General features: G+C 35.6%; 1 protein-coding gene across 8 annotated transcripts in view; it reads left to right on the plus strand.

The window, feature by feature from the left end:
- The window catches only part of NLGN4X (neuroligin 4 X-linked), a 161559-nt gene that overhangs the window by 43987 nt on the left and 93887 nt on the right, over window positions 1-23685 (plus strand). For 7 of the 8 annotated variants that reach the window (XM_085052670.1, XM_085052660.1, XM_085052710.1 and 4 more), the window contains one exon: window positions 6354-7194. In XM_085052670.1, coding sequence (XP_084908796.1) covers window positions 6723-7194 — 472 coding nt within the window. In that variant the 5' untranslated portion in view covers window positions 6354-6722. Of the gene's footprint in view, window positions 1-3479; window positions 3502-6353; window positions 7195-23685 lie in introns of those variants that run through there. The other variant, XM_085052702.1, reaches the window with a different exon arrangement.

The raw sequence follows: 23685 nt of genomic DNA on the forward strand, positions 1-23685 counted from the left end.
AAATTCTAATCATTAAATAGCCTCAAGAGATCAAATTGCATATCAATCAGTCCCTTAGACAGTTTCTCAGTTGGTTCAGACAAGAGTTTTAGTTTCTTTCATCCTTGACAAGGGCTTGCACTCAAGTTCAGTGGTGAAGACAAGAAAGAGAGAACTGAGACCTGTGAGTTTCTTTGTATAATACTTAGACAAAACCTGATAGACTCCCTTAAGGAATTTTCTTTTCAGTTATTTAACCTTTCTTGTTGGAGAGGAGGTAAGACTCATTCCATGTTAGAAATGCTTTTTTTTAAGGTCTTGCAGTGGTTGTAGGTAATGAACTTTGATTTTTGAGGGTTTATTCAAATTATGGAGGCCTATTCTGTAAGCCTAATGTATAAAATACTGATTTTTGTGTGCATGTTTTAATTTTTTCTCATATCCATAAATTAGTGGTTTGCTCCAGGCATAAGACATTTTACTCTATGGGAGCTTTTGCCTTACAGAAACTCAGGGTTGAACATCTTGTTTCAGATCATAATCTTCTTATTTTTGTAGTAACACATCTGAATTTAAGTAAACAGAGGTGCATAAAAGAAACAGAGAGACCCAGAATCTGTTATGTTTCTTTTACAAGGTTGTGTCAGAAGTAAAATCTGGAAATGATGCCATCGGTTGAGCTAGATTGTACTGATGCTATTTTTTGTACATTTCTCTAATATATGTGCTAGAAACATAGTATTTTCTTAAGACTTTTCAGCTGCAGTTTGACATTTGAATGGCTACAGTGTTCGTTCAATGATGGGAAATTTAAAATCAGATCAAGGTTTGATCTGAATGGAACACACCTGTAATTTTGGGATTATTAGTTATTTCAGGTTTATGCTTGTAATCACTTTATGCCATGTTTTTCCCTCCTAATATTGACACCTCATATTTATTTGCAATCTTCATCATTTATCTCAAGAAGCAGAAAGTGTAATGAAAATTGTCTAACCACTGAAATTCTTCTATGCTTACATGAAATAGCAGTTGAAATTACTGTTCAAAAAGTCGGTTAGATAAGTGCAACTGTTTTAACTGAACATCCCCAGTTAGTCTTGGGTCCTTCTGGCCATAAAGGTTTTTTATAATTTTAAATACAGGAAAAAATGAGAAATCATATCTGTGATTGTTCAACAACCACCTTTTATTAGATCCAAACAGCTCATTTTCTAGAGAATGCTGAGGTGAATTTCTTTGTTTTTTCTTAGAAAGGAGTGATAATCACATGTTTTTTTTCCCTCTGCTTGCTTTGCAAATTGCTTTCATTATTGAGAAAATTGCAGTTTTCAAAAACATTGTAGGGACTACATAGCTTTTTCTTATAATCCCATTGTTCTTTTTGATAGTGTATGAGATTTAGAAAGTCAGAATAAGAGTGGTAGCCCCAGGCAAGAAGCAATGATATGAAAGAAATGTGTGCCCATTTTCTGAAAAGTAAATGGTGATTGTAGTTTCTAACCTGAGGGATCCACTGACACTATCTAAGCCTGTCTATTTCTCTCCCTTATAGAAATTCATAGAAGGCTAAATGCAGCATGTTCTTTAAAAAAAAAAAAAAAAAGAAAGAAAAAAAACCCTGCCTAGTTTGTTTGTTTGTAATTTGTATTGCTTTTCAGGCTTTTTTTCCATATTAAAAAAAAAAAAGTAAATTATCTAACTTTGTTTGCAGTTACTTCTAATCATACAACTACAACCAACTTCAAGGTCCATAGTGATGTTTGTATAGTTGGCATTTATTTTCACTTGAGCAAGGGTATGTCATAGTTCTTAAATTTGTATCACTTTCTTCTCAGTTTAATTCTTGAAGGAATTTTTAACTGTGAATCAATTTTTAACTGTGAATCTCTGTTGAGGTCAGATCTATGTATGTACCAAAAAGAAAGGAGGGCCAGAGATTAAAGGTGGCCAACGACTGAAAGCTAAGGTGCACTGTTGTGCCCTAGTTGTTTTAGATAAAGCCTGAGAAACCCTAGGATATATGTGCAATCTTCAGTTTCCTGTGTTCATAGAATTTATATTTCTGTTTAGTTTTCTTGTAACTGTTCATGACCTGGACAAGTAGGTCAGAAAAACTTGAAATCACTTTAGTTTGCTATTCTACACTGGAGCAAAGAGGAGTTGTAAACCATATTTTCTATTTCCGTAGCAGCTACAGAGTAAGTGTAGAGCTACTGACAATCTTCTCATCAGGTTGAAAAAGTGGTAACTGCAGATCCTGGAAACCATCAGTTTAGCCTTGAAGGCCTGATTCATAGCCTATTTAAGCATCTCTGAGTGTGGCTTGGGGCACAGATTTATAAACAAGTACCAGTGGTGTTTCTAGATACACATCAATGTTAACTTCAATCTGCATTTTCTTCAAAGGTCATAAATGTCTCATTAGCCTCAAATTACACTCCTCTGCCAATAATGAAATCACGTATGAGCATATGTGATTTCAGATCTTCCTTGACTTCTCTTTGTGTGTTATGCTGCCAGAAGTTGTCAGTTTAAACTTAATATTCTGATTTGGATTGATTGTTTTCAATTGTTTGAGAGGGTTGGTACTTCCAAATAGGAATTTTTGCAAGCAAGTTTGTATGCGTTTTTCTAACAGTTGAAGCAGTAAAAAAATATGGAAAAAGTACAACACTATTAGGGATAGTTATAAAGACAAGACAAGTACATTCCTTCCTGTAGACTCAATATATAAAGACATATTAAATAGCTGACTGTATACATATAAATGATCATCAAACTGGTTTTGATATATCTAAAAACCTTTCTAGAATGTTTACAGTTTTCTATTTAAGATTCATTTCTAATTTAAATCTGTGACTCTCTATTTACATATTCCAGCCTTTTCAATGATGGATCTAACATCATAGCACAGCAGTCATAGTTCACAGACTAATAGGTAGAATCCCTTTTTCCTTAACTCTTGATATTATTACTGAAAATTGTTTTGTGTCTTTGTCTGTGTATGAGTCTGTATACCTTTCATATATGAAACTAACCTTAGGAAAGTGCTAATTTCTCTAGTAATGTCAATAAACTGAAATATGTCATATTTTCTGCTTAATTGGGTAGGATTCCCACCCTAAACAAGCTATTTTGGCATTTCTTGCCTGAGTCTGGCTTCTTTGCCTCCTTTTAATACCAAAAGCAGTTGTCCTTAGCACAGCTCATAGAGCTGGAATTTGGGGGAGTATGAGGAGCAAAGTGAAGTCCCCATAATCCAGGAGGAAATGGTTAGTGACCTGCTACTGATTGACCTATAGCAAATTAGACACCCACAAGTCTATAGGCTCAGATGGGATGCACTGAGGAAGCTGGTGAAAGAGCTTATCAAGCCATTTTAAACCACTTACCAGCAGTCCTGGTTAACTGGAGAAGGTCAGGTTGACTGAAAATTAGCAAATGTAATGCCCATTCACAAGAAGGGTCAGAATGAAGACCTGGGGAGCTACAGGCCTGTCAGCCTGACCTTGGTACTGGGTAAGGTCATGGAGCAGATCATCCTGAGTGCAATCACATGCTGTGTGCTGGACAGCCAGGGAATCAGTCCTAGCTGATACTCACAAATTGGTTTATGAAAGGCAGATCCTGTTTGACTAACTTGATCTCTTTCTATCAAAAAGTAACCTGTCTAGGGATGAGGGAGAGGCTGTGGATCTTGTCTATCCAGACTTCACTAAAGCATTGGATACTGTCTCCCACAGCATTTTTCTGAGGCAACTGTCCTTGGCTTGGATGGATGTAGTCTTTGCTGGTTGAAAACCTGGCGGGATAGTCAGGCGCAGAATGCGGTGTTGAATGGATTTACATCCAATTGGCAGCTGGGCACCAGTGGTGCTCCTAGGGCTCAGTATTGGGGACAGTCCTGTTTAGTGTCTCTGTTGATGATTTGGATGCTGGGATTGTGTGCATCCTCAGTAAGTTCACAGATGATCCTGAACTGGATAGGAGTATTGATCTGCTGTACCACAGGAAGGCTCTGCAAAAGGAACTCAGCAGGCTGGACTGACTGAGGCCACTTGTATGTGGATCAATAAGGCTGGGGGTCAGGTTTCTGCACTTGGGTTGCAAAAACCGCAGGCTTGGGGAACAGTGGTTTGAGAGTTGCTCAGCTGAAGGGGACTTGGGGGTGCTGTTTGAAAGCTGGCTGGCTATGAGCCAGTATGTGCCCAGGTGGCCAAGAAGGCCACACTATATAGTAGATCGCATTTTTCACAGTTGTTTTGTAGCTCTGCTGTGTCAGCTGAGGATTTCCACTTTCCTTCATGTTGTCATTTTTTCTTCTCTCCCTGCTGGTAATGTGTTCACTGTGGTTTATTTGTCATCCCCATTTTCTTTTCTTGTTTTGTTTCCTCTTTTTTTCACTTGCTGTTTGCCCAGAGTTGTGGTTTTTTTCTCTATCCATCTTTCATCATCTGGATCACTGTGTTTCCTTTCACCTTGTCAATTTTCTTAATGCTGTATTCCACATTTCTTAGAATGTCATTACAAACTTCTACTGTCTGGGCATCAAGGGAGTAAGATCTGTTGCTCCTCCTTAAGCGTAGATTAAATCCTCAGTTGGACATGACTAGAAAATTTGATTTGTGCTGCATGGCCAGAAAAGTGTGCCAATATCAGGATGGGACAGAGCAAGAGGAATGCTACTCAAGATCAGTCACCTGCTGCTGACTTCTGTTGTTAAAGATGGTAGCAGAAATCAGAAGAGAAAGAGATACTTGAGGAGGAATTTCAGGTGACCCGTAACTGGCTGAGCACTCTGAGTGCCAGGGAGCAGCTGAAGTGGTGCTGCCCATGGGGGAGGATGACCCAGGAGCTGTGGGCACTGCAGAGCTGGCAGGGCAAGACTCTGAACTCCTAAAGCCCCCCAGTGAGGGTGGGCTGAGATCAGGGACGGGACCCTGCCACCACAAGGCCAGGCAGAGAGAGAAGTCAGGTCCAAGGTCTACCTGGGGACACAGTCAGGCCAAGATCCACTCTGGGCATGGGGCTTCCTGCAGCATAACTCAGATAGGGACGGAGGGTGCTGGGGATGCCACTGGGGACATGAAAATTAGAGCTGTTAATGATTTATCCTTCAGAAATGGCTCTCAAATTGCAAGTCCTGGAGAAAATGTCAGTAGAAATTTTGATCCATCACAAGTAACATGTACCTGGTATCTTTCTGGCCCCTGGTGTTCAGGTGTTTCAACAGTTTTGTGGTAAGAGTGCTAAAATAAAGTAATTGAAGAATTCCAGGAGTTTTGAGAGAATAAAATCTTTCCAATTATTTTCCTTGTCTGAGTACTAACTGAAAACAGGACCTGCTAGTCCACATATATATGTTTGATATATAAATGTGCGTTCATCCTACCAAATATAAGGTATCCTATAAAAAGGGATTTTTTACCTGTGGAATTGTTGTCTGTGGTTTTCAGTTTAATAATTGGTAAAAAGGAAGCCCTTAATTTCTTTGGGCAGAAGAGTGTGGATGTGTGTTTGTTTATACACTTGTAATGGTTAGCATATACATGCAAATGACTTGTATTTAGTTAAAAATTAACAGAATTATTTTATGCACTGCCTTCCATCTAAAAATAAAAGTAGAAGAATGCAAACCGATAATGTTACATAATTGTAACCCTATGTAGGCCAAAAGCTGACTTAAGAGATTGTATCATGTTTTTTTTTTTTCTTTTCGTTTTCCATTGTTCTGTTTGCCAGACATAGAACAAAGATATGAAAACCAATAAATTTGTATCTAATTTTGGCTAACTGTTCTCATACTTGATTCAAACTAATTATTTATTACACTAACTGGAATTTCTGAATTAGATTAAGGTAAATTAGGCTGTCCTAGAGAAAATAAGTAATATCTATGAAAAATACTCTGTAGTTGTCATATCATAGCGAAAGAGATTATCCACTACAGGAAACAAAAGTAATGAATGGTTCCTGTGGGAGTGTAAATAGGCTTAAAAAGAAGATTCTGTTTATTTAGGGCAGAAAATATCCTCAAGCTAGCACTTAAATGTGATACCCTTTCTGAAAGCAGAAGTATTTGGGCTGTGGTTTGGTTTGGAAGCAAAAACAGAGGCAGAAATGTATGTTCTGTGGTATAACCTCTGACAAGCTTGTGACTTCAGTTACCTTATGGCTCTCTTACCCTTCATGCCTTTGGAAACACAATAGCTAATCATGATGTCTAAAGTTCACAAAACATTTGTGATCCTTGGCATGGAAGTAGTGTGCAAATATAATTTTTGGTTTCTTTATTTTTTTTTTTAATTTTAGGTTTATGCCAACATGAGTTTGTCTGTTGATTTGAATTGCTTGTTTTCTCTTGGCTGCAGGCTGACTGAGTGGGCTGGACTTCACTGAAAGGAGCTATTTCATTGGGGCAGTGGAGTAACTGCGGATCTCTCACCACTGTACTTGCTGGGAAGTGCTGTGCGTTGCCAGGATTAATTCAACACTAAAGTCTGGGATGGGCCTTAGGGGCAAACACTCCCTTGTTTCTTCTGACATTGGGATTTGTCTACAGCCAGTCAGCTGAGGCACCTACCACACATCAGCTTTTGTTTTTCTGTTGCCTGAATAAGGTTACGTTTTCCCTCACTTCATCTCCTTTTGACTACGTTTTTATTAGTTTGCATTTTCCTTGACTGATTAATTTTCTCCTGGCTGTGGAAAAGAGAGCCCTGCTGATGTTGATTTAAATAATGTCGAAACCAATGGGACTCCTATGGCTGCCTTTGATCTTCACACCAGTGTGTGTCATGTTGAATTCTAACTTCCTCCTGTGGATAACTGCACTTGCTATAAGATTTACTCTCATTGATGGCCAAGCACAATACCCAGTTGTTACTACAAATTATGGCAAAATACGTGGTTTAAGAACACCTTTGCCTAATGAGATCCTTGGTCCAGTGGAGCAGTACCTGGGTGTTCCTTATGCTTCTCCTCCGACTGGAGAAAGGCGATTTCAGCCCCCGGAGCCACCATCATCGTGGACGGGTGTTCGCAATGCCACGCAGTTTGCCGCTGTCTGCCCGCAGTACCTGGATGAGAGGTCACTGCTCAACGATATGCTGCCAGTCTGGTTTACAGCCAATCTGGATACTGTGGTGACATACGTTCAAGATCAAAATGAAGACTGTCTGTATTTGAATATCTATGTGCCAACAGAGGATGGTAAGTACCATTAGACCTGCACTGCTATGCACTCACCAGTTACACATGAGTAGTCCAGGTCTTCAAAGCATCTTACTGAGTTTCTTCCGTGTTTTATCTGTTGGAATGGATAATGCCTCTGAATATGCATTATAAGAAATACTTTGTAGATTGAATGTGCTTGCATGGATTCTCTCATGTTTCAGTGCAACACCAGCCTGCAGTTTGATTGCAAGCAGTGCCCAGAGTGTGTCAGCCAGCCTTTAGTTTACATCTTAAATACAGTGAGAATCATTCACAAGAGAGGAAAGAGGAAGTAACACAGTTATTTTTCCATGCATGAATGGTATAAATATACCATTACATACTAATTTTTAAAGGAGAATTTCCCTAATTTTTTTCTTTACTTTCTTATAAAAATTCTGAGCCTACTATTATCTCTGCTTGATTTTAATAGATAATAGAAAATTGTTATAGCAATTTAGTCAGCAGAGGTTTTTTTAGGATTTTTATCTGTGAAACTTCTGCAACTTATTTTCTGCAAGCACTAAATTTAGAATGAAGTAAAGGTGATTATTTATGCTGAGCTGAACAGGTGGCTTTAAACTTTAATCTGTTTTTTGGAATACTTTCTCAAAAGGGTTACTTTAAGCCATTTTCTATAGATAAAAAGGATGAACACAATTGGTTACACAGAACTCTGAACATTTACATGATCTCAATCTTAAAAATTGTAGCTGTGTGGCATGATGAATATATCTTTGGTTGTTCTGAATAGTATTACTTCCTACAGGCAAGAAGACCTGTTTTCATCAGGCCCCAAATGAGCTGAGTCTATTATGAATCACAAGGAAATAAAAATACTACTGGCACTTATATTTAATATTCCACTAAAAGCTAGTTCTTTCTGCTAATTAGAATGCAGTTACTGATGCATAACATGGCAGATTTCTCCCAGATATGCAAATCCCTTCACTTTTGCTGAGGGTTTGATTTACACAACCAAGGCATTGTTATTTCTCAGTAACCATACTCTAAATATGCAAATTTTGTACTTTGATTATTATAATCCTTCTGCCTTGATTGGCTTCTTTACTCAGAATTTCCAAGCTGTTTGCCAGCAATAAACATACCACCTTCTTTTCCAGTTCTCATCAGCTGAAGCAAAAAACTTGAAAGCTAAAAAATAAAGGGGTAAGGTTTGGGGAATACTGGGAGCTTTACAAACGTAAATACTACCAAGCTGCTTAAAGGAAAAGTGCTGTGAAAGGAAAGCTGTGTTTATGGGAACTTTGTATGCCTGTGTGAGTGTGTGTGTGTGTGTGTGTGTGTGTGCCCCTGTGTATAGACGAAGGAGAAGGTCTTTTCAACTCAGTTCTTTCCTTCTTCCAATCTCATTGCGCTCCTTCTTACTCCTTGGACAATGAGATAGATAATTTTTCCCCAAATTTGTTTATGTTCTGGATTTTATCCTTCATCTTTCTTTAGTCACTGGGGTAAACTTGCCCTGAGAAAGCATTCCGGGTTAAGATTTTATTTGTTCTTATTGATGGAATGTCGGCTCTGCTAACTCTGTCTTATTTCAGAGTCCAGTCTTAATAAATGCATACATTCCTCCAATCTAAGAATAAGAAGTTTCATTCACTAATTAGGGGATACAGGAAATTAGACATGGAAAAATATATGTGAATATCTAGGAAAAGAATATTTGATAGCAAATGAAAAATATGAAGTATCATAGGCTGAATGACTAGCAACCTATAACACTCACCTTGCTATAATAGCTAATGACATTTGCTGTGCGATTAAAAATAGAAAGGATAGATAAATTTAATTTTACCTTCTGTAGACTTTTTTTGTCCACTTACTTCTGCAAAAAAGCATGGTTTGCTCCTCTTACCATTTACATGTATTCAAAGAAAATCTAAAATCAGTATCTGTTTTCTTTTGTATCTCCTGTTGAAAATATAAACACATGCATAAAAGAATACATTGCTGAATAATGAGAAGACAAAGTCTGGTGTTAGTGATGAGCTGAAGGTAAGATTGCTCCTGTACAGTATGACAAGCATAGGTTCCATTGGGGAACAGGAAGCTTAAGAACAAATAAATTAAGTACATGATGTTTTAATTGTGTGCTGTGTATCTTATCACTAGTTAATAAAACTCAGTAGCTTTTTTTTGGTGTGGAAAATATGCAGTCTTCTGACCATAAAGATGCTTAAGGGGAAATGACCTACAAATCACATGTCCTAAGTTAGCATTTCTCCAAATAATTCTAAACATAAATAGTCTTAAATTGTAGTCCATACAATCTGATTAAACACGTTACACTTCATTATATGAGTCCTAGTTGGGAAAAATAAGCTGCATTGTTACGTAGACAGCCATGAAATTAATTTTTGAAGCAATAGCTCAGAGTGAGTGATTTTGAGTTAGTCACATTTTCAATTCTTTCTCAAGTACAGATTGATTTAAAAGAGCTTTGAAACTTTGATATCTAGAAGAAAAGGTGGCTGGAATCATCCAAACCTAATAAATGTTCTGATTATGAAACTTACTCTGACTCATTTTTTATCCACCGTTTTTTAGCTTTGGTGAGACGAATAGATGTACAACTAATGAATTGACCACACTCATATGCAGTGCTTACTTTAAATCAATTCTAGTGAATAACTAATCAAAATGAAGCTCAATTTTAGGGGCATTTTCCCTTGTTTTGTTTTGTTTTGTTGCAGTTCTTTTTCACTGTATAGCATGACCTGTTTCTTGTCATTTGTGTGAAAGGGAACCAAATTTTGATCATGTACTTTATAAAGGATTGACGAATACATGAACATATGATTCCATCTGATTTCAAAATCAGTTCACTGGGATCCTTCCAGTATAAACTAATTGAAATAAGAGTAGAATACAGACCCTTTAACTCGGTAGATAAGTTTAGTTAGTTATAATAAAATAATTTGAAATGTTACTGCTTTTGTCTGAAGAAGCACAGTGGAATTAAATATCATATAAATCTATAGTTCCTTAAAATAGCTTGAACTTCTAGGCTAAGAAATTAAAATGACCTGTTACACAGTTTATGTCTGTATTAATCGCAGCCTTTCTTTAGACCCGTAAGATTCTGGATTTCAGATGTCAAATAGCAGAATCATGTCAGAATTTCCCATGTTAAAATGTTCTTACAAAGCAAAATGTGTCTTCATTTTTAGGGGCTTTCTTTTTTCATTTTAGGTGAAAATATTATTTATGATAGAAGTCAATACACATACCTAGCAGAATATTTCTGCAATTCTGTTCAGGTAGATTTTTATTCTTTTGCTGTTTTTCACTGGACAAATGTTTTTTTGTGGCACTTTCCCTACAGTAACATTTCTATTTCAGAGTATTGAAGGTAGCTGTAGAATTTCACTGTTTGTTTTCTTTTGGCTTTGGAAGGGAAGGAATTGCAACCACTGTGATCCACTGAGATTTTTTTTTTTCTGGTCATAAGTATAAATAATAATGCAGTTATTTTAAAGATACACAGTACAAACAATAAAGATAAAATCTAGGAAAATCCTTTTATTTTACATGTCAAAGCTATAGTAATAATAATTTACTCAGAACTGAAGCAAATAAAATATTTGGAGTGAAACTATAATTTTATCCAGTTGCTTTCTAAATATTTGGCTTGATCTCCAGGATTATTTGTGTGGGTGTATATTGTCTAGGCTGCTTTTTCTGTTTCTATAAACTGTAATTTTCCACAAGAATACTTGAATGTCAGTTTTGAGGAGGTCATCTAGGGAAATGATATTGAGGACAGTCTGTTTATTATAACTTCAGTCTGAATATGGGTTTATCTGCAGTGGAAATGCTAGATTGAAGAGGACACAGACTGTTAATCGGCTGTGCTTAATCCCTGGCCTTTATCATTTGAAGCTGTGGATTCTGAAGGAGATTGCTAACTCCTATCATAACTGGGGAAAAAAAAATAACATTAAAAAAACCAGAAAAGACCCTTATTTTATATCTCTTCCATAAGAAACTACAAAATTGTATTAATAGCAAAGCAAGATTAAAAAAAATCAACACAGCAAAACAACAAAGAACAAAACGCAACAAGAACAAATCTTTTTATGTTTGTGTAAAACCTGCTATGTTCAGATCAAAAGAGAAGATAAAAACAGTGACTTTTTGTTGTCCTTGCTTGATCAATAGTCAGCATATATACTTTACTTATTTTGGCATATGGATAGAGGGTATATTCTACACAAGTGTGGAGCTCCTTATCCACTATGTATCTGTTGCAGATTAACTAATGAAGTGTTTAGCATCTTCAGACATTTGCTCTTGTTTCTTCTTTGTGAGTTCTTGTTTCATTTACTTCAGAGTAAATACAGCTGAAGTGACAATAAAAGTGGGAGACCATGGCACTTATTAAGGCTGAATGGGTAGGTTATAATTTTTCATTAGATTATGGGAATTGAGACAATTGCCCAGGATTAATGGTATATTTGACTGTGGATTACCTTGAAGAAAAAAGTCTTACGCAACAGCAAAGAGATCAACAGTGTTCCTTCTCCGGGCAGTGACATGAAGGAAATACACCTGCAGGTCTTGACTCTTTGTCTATTTGACAAAGAAGTAACAAAATGAAAAATTTGAGCCAAGCTGATCAAGACGACGAGCTTACACTGTGTCACTTTTGCATATTATGAAATGTCAAATGTCTGCTTACTATATAATTGAGTGTTTTCAGCCTTCTTGTCATTGCTGTTGAATTGCAATGTCTTTAACTTGGAAAAAGTATTTTTATCTATATTATTCTAATAAAACATAACTTGGGGTATTTTCTTTTTCTTTGAGGCAAAGAAAAAGTAAGGGTAAAGATTAGTCTCTTCATTGCAACTTTTTGATGGCATAGAATAAAAAAGTAAGACAATCAATGGCCTCTTTTTTAATATGGGAAATAGGGGCCATACATAAAAATAGTGTCATTGTGAGCAAGATAGGTGCAATGTTCTACAACATTATTTTTATTGAATTATTAGTAGGTGATAATAGTATCTTGTCATTTCAAAAAAACCTCAGTTTTCTATACAATATATTCTTCTAAACTATACATAGTTTTAAGTTTCAGTAGATACATGGCTGACATTTTTCAGATAATCTTAGAATTGTAATTGTCCTGTTATCTCTTCATTTCTTTTGTAAATTTAAGTAGCTACTTAAGAAATTAAAACAAAGATAATTTATGTATATAGCTTTAAGGAATTAAGAATCTCTTGTCTGTATGTTTACATTTTTTATTCTTCCTCAAAATCTTCACTACATATTTTTAAAAGTCAATTACAATTTCTGTAATTGGTATAGGAGCATAGAGTTTTATTTCTGTTTTCTGAAGTATTTTTAAAAGCTAATTAAATACATTTATTTACTTCTAAAAGTGTTTTAAAATGTATTTTGGACTTTTATAGATGGTAATGTTTAAATATTGCAAATAATGTTTGTCTATAAAAAGACCAAGAATATAACAAAACTTTGTTTTCAGTTTCAATATTGTCATAGGATTTGTCGATGACTGGTTTATTTTTAACACCCATTGATTCAGTCAATTTTTTCTCTACTTTGAAAAAAAAAATAATTATTTAAATGCATTTAAGCTTATAAAAATATATAAAATTACACCAAATAAGGCATATGCTTTTGTAAAATTATTGTATTGCATTTCAGAGTGAGAAGAATTGATAATATATAACAATTACAATATGAAATGACAATGTTGGAATTACTGTATAGTAACAGTTGAACATAAACATATACGTTTGATCATCAGAGAGAAAATTGCTCTCCATTGTGAAAGATAAACTCCCTATTGTGTCAGAGTGCCTCAAGCCAATTCTTTCACTGTTAGGGTCCAATATATCCCCTCCTCCTAATCCAGAAATATTGCAGCATCTGTGAGAAAGAAGAAGGCATATGTCTGGCTATTCTCTGCCTACCAGGATAAAGCTGTGGGTAATCCAGGCCCTTATTTTACATTCTTGCTTTTAACAGTCGCAAATACCTTCTGACACCAAAGAAGAGGACTCTAATCTAGATGAAATAAAGTTCTTAAATCCTTAGAGATAAATTCAGATTTAGTTGCTAATTTCAAAATGCTGTCCTTTCCTCCAGGAGCTGCCCATTCCACAGGCACTTTACAGGATTGCATCCGAATGGCCTTCTCAGGAACTGATACGCAGTGAAGCCTAGCAAGAAGACTCAGCATTCATATGACTTTAGTTAATCCCAACAGGATTTTTGGCACGGTTTCCTAAAGTCTCATCATTATCTCATATTGAAAAACCTGCTAGAATGTGTGTGGGGGGGTGTTCTTTAAAGCATGATGAATTAATGTTTCTTCTGCAAAGGCAAATTAATATTATCATCCTTTTAGTTAAAGAACAGTGCCTTCAGAATTGTAGAGGCTGTGCCATTTGGCTTAGTGACACAAAAGAAAGAGTCTTTAGTCATGTGGATCATGAGACAGATCAGATTTTACTTCATTTTGCCCACTGACTCCCACTTGTCTATTCAGGATGCTTTTTGTTTTGGTTTGGATTTTTTCCCGTGTGTTTGCCTGGGGTTTCTTTTCTGTTTTGCTCGGGGGTTTTGTTACTTTGTTTTGCTTTTAAATGGAGCTTTCCTCCTCACTCCTGCAGAACATGTCTTTGTATGCTGAGGCTTTTCCCTGTGTGTCTTCTTGCTTTCTGTCAAAGCACAAATCAGTGTGACACCTGCTAACACGGAGGCAGTGCCTCTGTCCTAGAGCAGTGCAGTGGGTCCTTGCCAGGCTTCTGAGCAGCGAACAGTGTGGAATATGTGCAGTCGGATCCCGTCAGGGTCTTGGCCATACCATTTGTGTTAGCTTTGATATCCTGTAAAGGCTTTGTGATCTCATTGGTCTGCCTTCAGGTATTTTTTGCATCGGTCTGAAAGTTTTGAAAGCTGTTTGTATCTTTTCATTCAAATTTGGTTCAGTTTCCTTTAATTTGCACATTGATTGCAGGTTTAGACAAAACTGACAAATGCTGAATAGCTCAGCTAAATCACAGGGCTCATAAATCAGTCACATCTGTGAAAATATTTCAAAGAATTGTAACCCCATCAGTGTGATAGTCATAGGTAGTTTGTCAACTGGGAAAATTTACAATTCTCTTCTATAAATGTTTAGATATTGGCAAAGTAAATTAAGACATATTTGAAATAAAGCAAATGCTCATGATTTTCTCCTCAGGACTTCTGACTAAATTGTGGGTAAATGAAATAAAGACAAAAATTTCTTCTGAACATGAAAGCTTTTTGTGCAGTACTTTCATTTGTCATCCTTTTTAGAGGGAAATAATATTTCTGGCCTTTATTCCGTACTTCTTGCATATGATTCCAGATAAAATTTTCAGAATAGCATATAATCAATTACATATGCTTACATTTTGGGATAGTATTAGTTGAATGTATTAGTTGTTATCCAAATAGAACAAAGGAAAAAAAGGAAAAAAAGAAAGTTAATGATAGTGAATTTCATTTGTGTTTGTGATATTATCATCTGAAGGAATATGGATAAATTTATATTCTTGGGGTTTAAGGCTTTTTTTAATCTGGACCTTGCTCCTGGGACCCAGAGAGACAAACAATAAGAAATAACTATTATGGAACCATGAAAATGAACTAATGCTTGTAGCTATCTGGTACTGATGTGTTAAAAATCCATTACAGAAATGTTATAATAAAAGAAAATTTTTCTTTTACAGTTCTTGCTGTAGGCAAACTTTTAGTGAAGAATAAATTTACTTGTGATGCTAAGCCAAATTCCTACACTATATATAGGGAATTTTAGTTACAAATAGAATTTCTGGTGCCTTGTTCCAAAACATTTATAATTGCTGGGTTGATGTTAAATAGATTTTTCATTGACAGGGTGTGACATATTTAATTTAATGGAGGGAAATTGCTTTGTGCAGATTCAAATGACTATTCAATTAGTCACTGGTAATGTTTACAAGCCATCATAGCTGAAAATCATGGATACATTGTTTTATTAAATATGCAGTAGGGCAAATGAAAACCCAATCCAAATATATACATTTCATCCTCTTGCAAATAAATTAGAAGCAAATTATCTTTTATGTAGTATTTTTAGGATGGCCAGGAAATTAAAAAAATCATTCTACATTTGTAATACTGCCCCCATGGTAGTGCTTTTGCTGGCTTTTCATGCTTGATTCAGACAGCAGAGGGAGCACAAGTTTCCAGCAAACTCATTTTTTTTCTGTTTCTGGGCATCACTGGAAGAAACACAAATAATGCTGGTGAATGGTGTAGTAAAGCATTCAAATTGGTGCTGGTTTTTGCTCTTTAAACAGGTAGGAATGGGTCTAATTCCACCTTTCTCAAGCTGAAAGTTAGTAAAGTTGCCCGTGTTTATTCTGGTGTTGTGGACTGGTGAATTTATATAAAGGATAGAACTTTTCCAAGCAAAATGTGCACAAACTGACAGATTTACATGAAACTAACCTTTTATTGCAAAATAATGAATGTTTAGGTGATACTGGTAATTCACCAGTTTTTAAATGAATAATACTTACAAGGCAGTCAATGGCAGAATGGATTCCAAAGTAACAAATTCGATCTGTTCGGTTGTGGTGAGTTAGTATAAACATTTCTATTTAAAAAATTACTGATTCTGTCCTTCCATTTCATAACCAAAATATAAAGAAAAGCAGATATTTTTTTCAATTAATGCAATTGTCTTTCCATCTTCTGTTTTATAGTTATAACGCTCAATCATGTAAAATGCCAAATGTATTCTGCCTCCTCTTATTTCACTGAGACAAAAATGTTAAGCATTTTGAAGTTGCATTCTCACATAAAGCATTATTTAAGTTTTCCCTATCACTTTGTTGGAATTGATAATATAACTAAGGTATATTAACTCATTAACTCATACAAAGTGCCAAATTACACAAATGCTGGAGGGCTTCCCCTCCAAAGTACCTTGCTTTCTGATTCATAAAGTATCTGATTCAAAAAGATTGTTATTTTTATGGTCTTAAGGATTTGAGGTGCTTTTCTCATCTACCTATAGACCTAGTTCTGCCTTTAGAGATTATCTGCAATAGGCTGAGTTGCAGCTGAGGTCTAGGGTGGGTCCTTGGGAGTTGGATCAAATCAGATGGTTACCGTGATGATGCATAAAACCATCCCTATGAATTTACTGCTATGCTTTGTCACTAACAATTACCTGAAAGTATACCTTAGTCAAAGAAAATGATGCAGACATTATACAAAAGGAGCAGCTCAGTATGACAATCTCTCAGTGGGAATATTTTAGTGAAAACAGATAGAAGAAATTACTGAATATAAATAAATGCACTAATGTGAACTTAAAGAATGGGGTAGGTTTCTAAAAGTCATACTGTACAGTGTATTCTTTATTTTCATTCTCAAAGGGTTTTCCATAATGCCTTCAATGTTATTTCCGGAACTGAACTGTAATAGATGGATTAAATAGGTAAATTTTTATTCTTATCCATGTCCATTTTCTCAATAAACTCTGGAGGGAATGTTTAAGCTTTATTTCTTCTCTATCTAAGTTCACTATTCCTTGTAATCACTTCTTGTTACCTACTTTGGCCACTATCATTTTATAAATTAGTACCTTTGCTCACTGTACAAAGTAATGCTATGAAGTAAGTGTAAACTCGGTTTCCATTTTCAAAAATATCCACATATTCTTCCTTATCTGTTTTTTCACCAAAGTCACACACAAGAAGCAGCAATAGGTGAGAAAACATCAGCTTTGACTCCTAAAAAATTTCAGGAAGGGTAGCTATGTATATATATTGGCTAATATATATTAGCTATGCAGTGGGTGTAAAAGGACCAGGCAAAGAGAGAAAGCCTGATTCTCTTTCATGTTAGTCCTTCTGTTCTGGACTCCTTCAGTGGGCCACTCAGCTATGCTTGCCAAGCTGCATTTGGGCTGTAGGATACTACATGAGGATCCTAATGCACCCTGCTGTGTTAAGTTAGGGTTTGCTTTAATTTAATTGTTGTTTGCTGTTGTTTTCATTTTTAGCTGAACAGTTCTTCCTTGAATTTTAGTTGTCATCATGAAGTGCTCACCCCACACTCCTTTGTATAAATATGCCCAGAAAGTATATGGGATATTGCAAGAATCAAGGGGGAGGGTAAAATAATGACTTTTGAGGGTATTGTAAAGCATCAGTTCTTTAAGTGGATACAGTTTTGTGTAAAAATGCCTGAGCATCTAGGAAGGCCATGAAAGATTTCCATCATGTAATGCTTGTCCTGCTTTAGTTCAAGCAATAATTTTCAGGTTTTAGTACCTTGGAAAATATGGCCTGTAATGCTTGTTAATTTTTTATTATTCTTAAATAAATGGAGAATTTAGTAAGTAATTATAAGTTTAGAAAGTACCAGCATGTATCAGATTTTTAAAATATCATGGAGTTAATAGTTTATTCCATTTTTGAGTGCTACTTCTGGATTTGTTGCTTCATAATACTGTATAAAACTTCTAAATACAGGCTACTTTAGCCTGGTTGTTTTGCATACCTTAGAGAGTAAATCAGAATGGCTTAGTGTTGGGGTTATTAACTAAATTCTATCAAATTCTAATATATAGCTTTTAGATTTGATTTTCTATATTACCTTTTTTTTTTCCTTCTGTCATCTTTTTCCTACTTTGCCTCAACAGAAATAAGACAGATACTATAAGTTCCTTAGACCAGATTATAAAACAGTTATTTCTGCATTATAAGTGGAGCTAGTTTAAGCATGTTTTTTCTTCATTATGCACTAAGCAAAAGTATTATTTTAGCTGAAGTAACTTTTTTTTACTCTCTTTTGTGACTTTTCTGTTTCTTTTGTAAGCATTAATTGGAACTACAAGTACCTACCACTTTACCTACCAATTTCTCCATTTCTTGTACAGATTTGTTACAGGTTTTTTGTTTAATACAGAGATGTGAAATAAAATTGCCTGGGATTTTTTTTTTTTAATAAACTACCAAAGCCACTGTATTGCTTAGATACACTGCCACTGAGGCAATCTGAGGTCTAACAGAGAGAGATATGAGATCAATCATCTGTTGTCTTTTTGCCTTGGTTATCCATTTAGAAAATAAGTATCATAGTTTTTTTCTCTGATTAGGGTTAGAAACAACTTCAAGAAGGAAATGTCTCTGGGTGACAAAAAGCTCAAGTTACTTCCCATATACTTACAACCTAAAATACTGTATTCTTTTTTTTCTGTGTGCATAGTTTTTCCTAAGATCTGTCTTACTCCCCTTGGTGATCCATTTACTGGCAGCACTTTGCATATCATTGCATTGTATTGTAACCTCCAAGCAAAACTCTGGAAGGTCTAAAGGGCTTCTCTAATTTGGGATCTGTTGTACCATGGTGAATTTAAAGAATTGGATAAAGAGATTTAAAACTAGGACATCTAGAAATTGATCTGACTTGTTTTGTGATAGAAGATTGAAGCCTTGCTGTCAAAGTTTGCATTTAATTCTTTAGTCTCAATCTTCACAGAGTAGTCAGAAGTGAGACAGCAGGTAGATTTTTTCCGAGACCTAAAAGACACACAGAAAATAGGACTTATGCCAGAAGAAGATCCCAAGGCATTTAAATACTGAAAGATGAGGAAAACTTTGTGGCTGGGTAAGGCATATAAGCTTTTGCTGTAATGTGTTTAAACTCAGAAGGTATCAGCTAAATAACTGAGGAATGAAGAAAAGGTTACTAATATGTGATGCATAGTTTCTTTCATAAAGTTTACTGAAAGCAAGAAGTCAGAAGTGGATTTTGGAAGAAAGTATGCTTTTTGCAGATGCAACAAATGGCTTGGAATGTTTCTGTGAGTCCTTTAATTTTCTTCATTATCTCCCAACTAATAAAGAAATTACTCCTGAGTACAATGTAATGTGCTTGCTCTAACAGATCTGCCAAATGGCTGTGATCTAGTTGGCATAACCCTTGTAGACAATTCTGAAATGAATAACATTCCATGACCTATAAGCCCCCTTCTGAGAATGGACCTAATGGGGTATGTACTTTTACACTGGGTCCAGCACTTTGGGAACGCCAGATGCATTCTTTATGCACAGTGTCCTTTTCAATCAGCTAAGTTTGTATAATCAAAGACCCTAACCCATTATGACTATTTTAATTTTCGTGTGGCTGCTAAATCATCCTTGAGGGAGCAGCCAACTGGTTTTTTTTTCGGAGTTTAATTCTTTAAAGACATTGCATTTTGCATGCAACACACTTACTTTGTGTTGAACTAGAAAATAGTGGGTTTTTACATAACCTGGGAGGTGGTTATTAAAAATATCCCACCTTCCCCTGGTTCCCATTACTTTAATACAGCATTTGGTTGTGCATTCCCTGGCTTTATTCCTCTGATCAGTTAGTTGTAACCTTGTCTGTAACCTTGACTTGATTCCACAGTCCTTCCTTGGAGAATGTGTTCCCTTGGTACTGACAAGTGCATTTCTCCATCTTCCCCAGACCTTAGAAGGATTGAAAAAAATTGGAACACAATTGGACTATTGCAGGGTAAGAGATAGATACATGAGTTGACTGTGCACTTTCTTAGTCTATTATAAATGCCCTGGCTTTTAACCTAGATGTAGAATAACATTATTGGAGGATGCTTAAGGTACTGCATTTTATCCAAGTTTATTGTGAGTCTAAGGTACACACACTATGAACAGCCAGTTTATCTAATATGCTGCAATGGTAATGATTCACACCCTGAGAATTTAAGCACATGTCAGCTTCAGTAATCAAGATGACATATGGATATGTAATCGGTAATTTTATGCTAGCCATATCTGAAGACAATGTGAACTTCAGGTGAAACAGGATGAAGCAGCAAGGGCTAGCACCCTTGTATGTTCATGACCATAAAACAACATATTGGTCATATTGAGCACCACCTCCATGTGACATACTGATAGGCAAATGAGAAGAATTTCTGGGATTATTTTTAATCAATAATATGATTTTAGTAATTTGGAAATCACAGGTAGGTTGTATCCATTATTTACTATGTTCTTTGTGGAAATTTTAGACCTGCATTTATTAACACTGTTTTTGGCAACACAAAGCATGGCATACTCCTGCAGGCTTAATGCCATTCAAATATAGCCTATGAAAATTCCTGAATTTTGTCTTAAAACAGATCGTTGTCTTTTATCTTAAAACAGATAGTTTTAAGAGCATTACATACTGTTTTCCAAAAATGTGTTGGCTTGCTTGTAGCCCAGAAATTATGTACACTCTTGGGAATTTTTCATGAACAATTAAAACACACTATCCTATTTGCCTGATAATTGCTTTGAAAATTATGTTCATATTTGATTGATATTGCCTGCAAAATTACCTGTATACACAGATAATTTGCATTACACTTCAGTACTCTACTACACAGTAAGGTAGCATAGATAAGCTGTCAGGTAAGAGAGATAAGGACAAACTATACATTTTTGCTGAAATGTTACATTTCTTAGATAAAGTCACTGACCAAAGAAATTAGTAGAGAAAAATAAAGTGTTCCTTTATTCTCCAAAAAGGGCTGTCAGTACTTCAGCTTGGAGGAAAGCATTTTAAGGAAGATGATAGACTTCACAATTGTCCACCTAAACGAAATCTTCTGTTGAGCACAGGAGCCCTGATGGGGGGAGTTTTAAGCTCTTTTAGATATATTAGCACTGTATTTGTTTTCTTAAGGCCAGCAGACAGTAAGTGGAATCTTGTGCAAACTGCTGTCAGAACATCCATTATAGGAATATCTGATGGCAGCCAAGTCACGCAGTGTGCCCAAGTTAAATACTTGAGTTTAATGATGGAGAAAGCTGCTTTGGGGAGCAATCCAAAGCTCTGGCTAAGTGGGGAAATGCTAACAGGTAGCAAATGGTCATGATGATACATTTCACTAGTTTGGACCTCACTAAGCAGGGCTGATTTGCTAGACAAGGTTGCTAGCGGAGGAAGCAGCAGTCACTGCAAAAAAAGCAATTTTCACCATCGCGGGGAAGCCTGGCCTTAATTCCTAGCAGAACAAAGAGTACACAGAGAGCATCATTAATCCTCTCTGGTGAGACTGGACCGTGGCAAAGTAGATCTAAGCTGCTAAAGAAAGCCTACATTTTCCCAGGAATAACAGTACAGATACCAGAGGACAAGTGAATAAAAACAGTTGTGATAGGATACAGACATTTCATTATGACCTGTTCCACTTTTTTTTTCCTGAATAGTGCAGCATCTTCACTATTTCTTAGCTATGCTCCCTTAACTGTATCTATCTCCTTTTTTTTCTCTGCAAATAAGGTACTTTTCTGACTCAATCCTTAACTTTTTTATTTTTTTCCCTTTTGGACTTATATTCACAGGTCTTAGTTGGCATATTTGATAGTTTTTATTTCATCTTTTAGTGTAGACAAAGAGCAGTCCTTTGTTTAGCTATGAGTGTATTCATTTTATCCAGAAAAATCATAATCTATACGATGATTAGGTTGAGGTACTTTCTTAGGGTTTTATGTGCACAGTGATTAGTTTTGAAGTCAGCTGTATGATAGGACAACATTGACTTGTAAAGAATTTTGTCATACTTAGAAAGTTTAAATATACTGCAATCAGTAGAAATGCTTTTTGTCTCAAGTTAAATGTGTTTGTTTCATGAACAGTTGAAATGGGCTTTTGCATAAGGAAACACTCAGTATCTAATATATCCCAAGGCTATACACACACACACACACACATATGTATTTCGATATATATATACACATATACATACAAATAAATAGTACCTGTTTGTCTAATTTCTTCTTATCTAGTGCATTCTTTAGTAATCTTAGATCCATGTTTTAATGGAAGGTACAACCTGATCCTTTTCAAGAGCTGAATTTCCATCTCAGAGAAGATCATAACTGCTTAAATTCATGAAATCTTAAGTAGTTCACAGAATCACAGAAGGTTTGAGATTGGAAAGGACCTCTAAAAATCTTCTAGTCCAACTCCCCTGCTAAAGCAGGCTCACCTAGAGCAGGTTGCACGGGGCTGTCTCCAGGTGGGTTTTGAGTATCTCCAGAGAAGGAGACTTCACAGCCTCCGGGAGTCCTGTTCCAGTGCTCTGTCACCCTCACAGTAAAAAATAGATTCAAGGGAGTCTATTGCCATTTTCATTCAAATGTATCAATTTTGCAGTTATTAATGACCATTTATTGTCGTGGTAATTAGAAACTTCTCATGTTCTGCAGTTTTAAGCATCTTGCATATTCTCTCATGAATTTTTCATTCTCATTCTTCTTCTATTGCAGTGTTACGCAGGATGTACCAAAACCATTTTTTTGTTTGCTTATTTTCCTTCATTAAAGCATCATATGAACTTTGTTATAGAAACATTAGCAGCTCCTGGAGTTTTGAGAACCATTGTCTTATTTGCTGTCTTGTATTCTTCTTTTTTTCCTTAATTCATTGGCTTCTTTTCCAGCATTTCTGATTGGATTTTTGGAAAATTGTACTGCTGGTCTTTCTTGAACACAATGGCTGTCTGTCTATCTGTTGCACATCAATAGCCACCTATTCATCCCTTTCTTTACTAACAAACCAGAATGAATGTTCCTGTTTAAAAAAAAAAAAAGGGAAAAAATAGAAAAGACTTATCAAGGTTTTTCATTATCACTTCTAATTGCCTACTTACCTGTTACACAATTACAGCACTGCATTTACTGGAGGTTTCAGTATCAGCCTGTGCCCTTGAGATTCCACTGGACTGCTAAAGAACACTTAGGCCTTTGTAAAATAGGTAATTTAGTTAATCAGCTTAGTAGTTTTTTGTTTATTTCTTTCTTTTATCTCCATTTCTTCAAACACAGGCATGTAAGAAACTGGAAATAACTATTTAGAAATAAACTGCAAGTGTCATTTTACTGTTGTGAATACCTTCACTATAAGAAAGAAACTCCACTCATTGATCTGACTCAGTAAAATCAAACTTATGTTCTTTTCCTGTACCCATCCTGTACATCAATAGATTATTTCTGTCTTCAGAGTTATCAGCATAGGATATTAATGAACAATAAATAGATTTAAAGCTTTTAAATTAGCAGACTAACGTCCTCAAAGCCTGCAGAGCAGCATTCAAGTTGTAGGGCATTTTCATGAAGGCTTTTCTATAATTCAATTTTATTCTGTCCTTTTTTAATGAACTCTTCAATATATATATACTCCTCCTCTCTAATTATTTTCTGTTTAAACCACAGAGCATATGAAGTTGGTAATGATCTTTTTTGTTCACAACAGTAGGTCTAAATTTAGCTTCAGAACTAGCAGGATAAACTCCAGAAGAAAGTCCTTGTTTTAAGAATGTACATTGCCATTAATTAGTGTATTGGAGTAATTAGTATATTAGCAGCCATGTGACTTGGCAGATTTATGTTCCAGTTTTAT

Source organism: Lichenostomus cassidix, chromosome 1 (genome assembly GCF_008360975.1).
Source record: "Lichenostomus cassidix isolate B80296 chromosome 1, HeHo_3.0, whole genome shotgun sequence".
In the NCBI taxonomy this organism is placed as follows: domain Eukaryota; kingdom Metazoa; phylum Chordata; class Aves; order Passeriformes; family Meliphagidae; genus Lichenostomus; species Lichenostomus cassidix.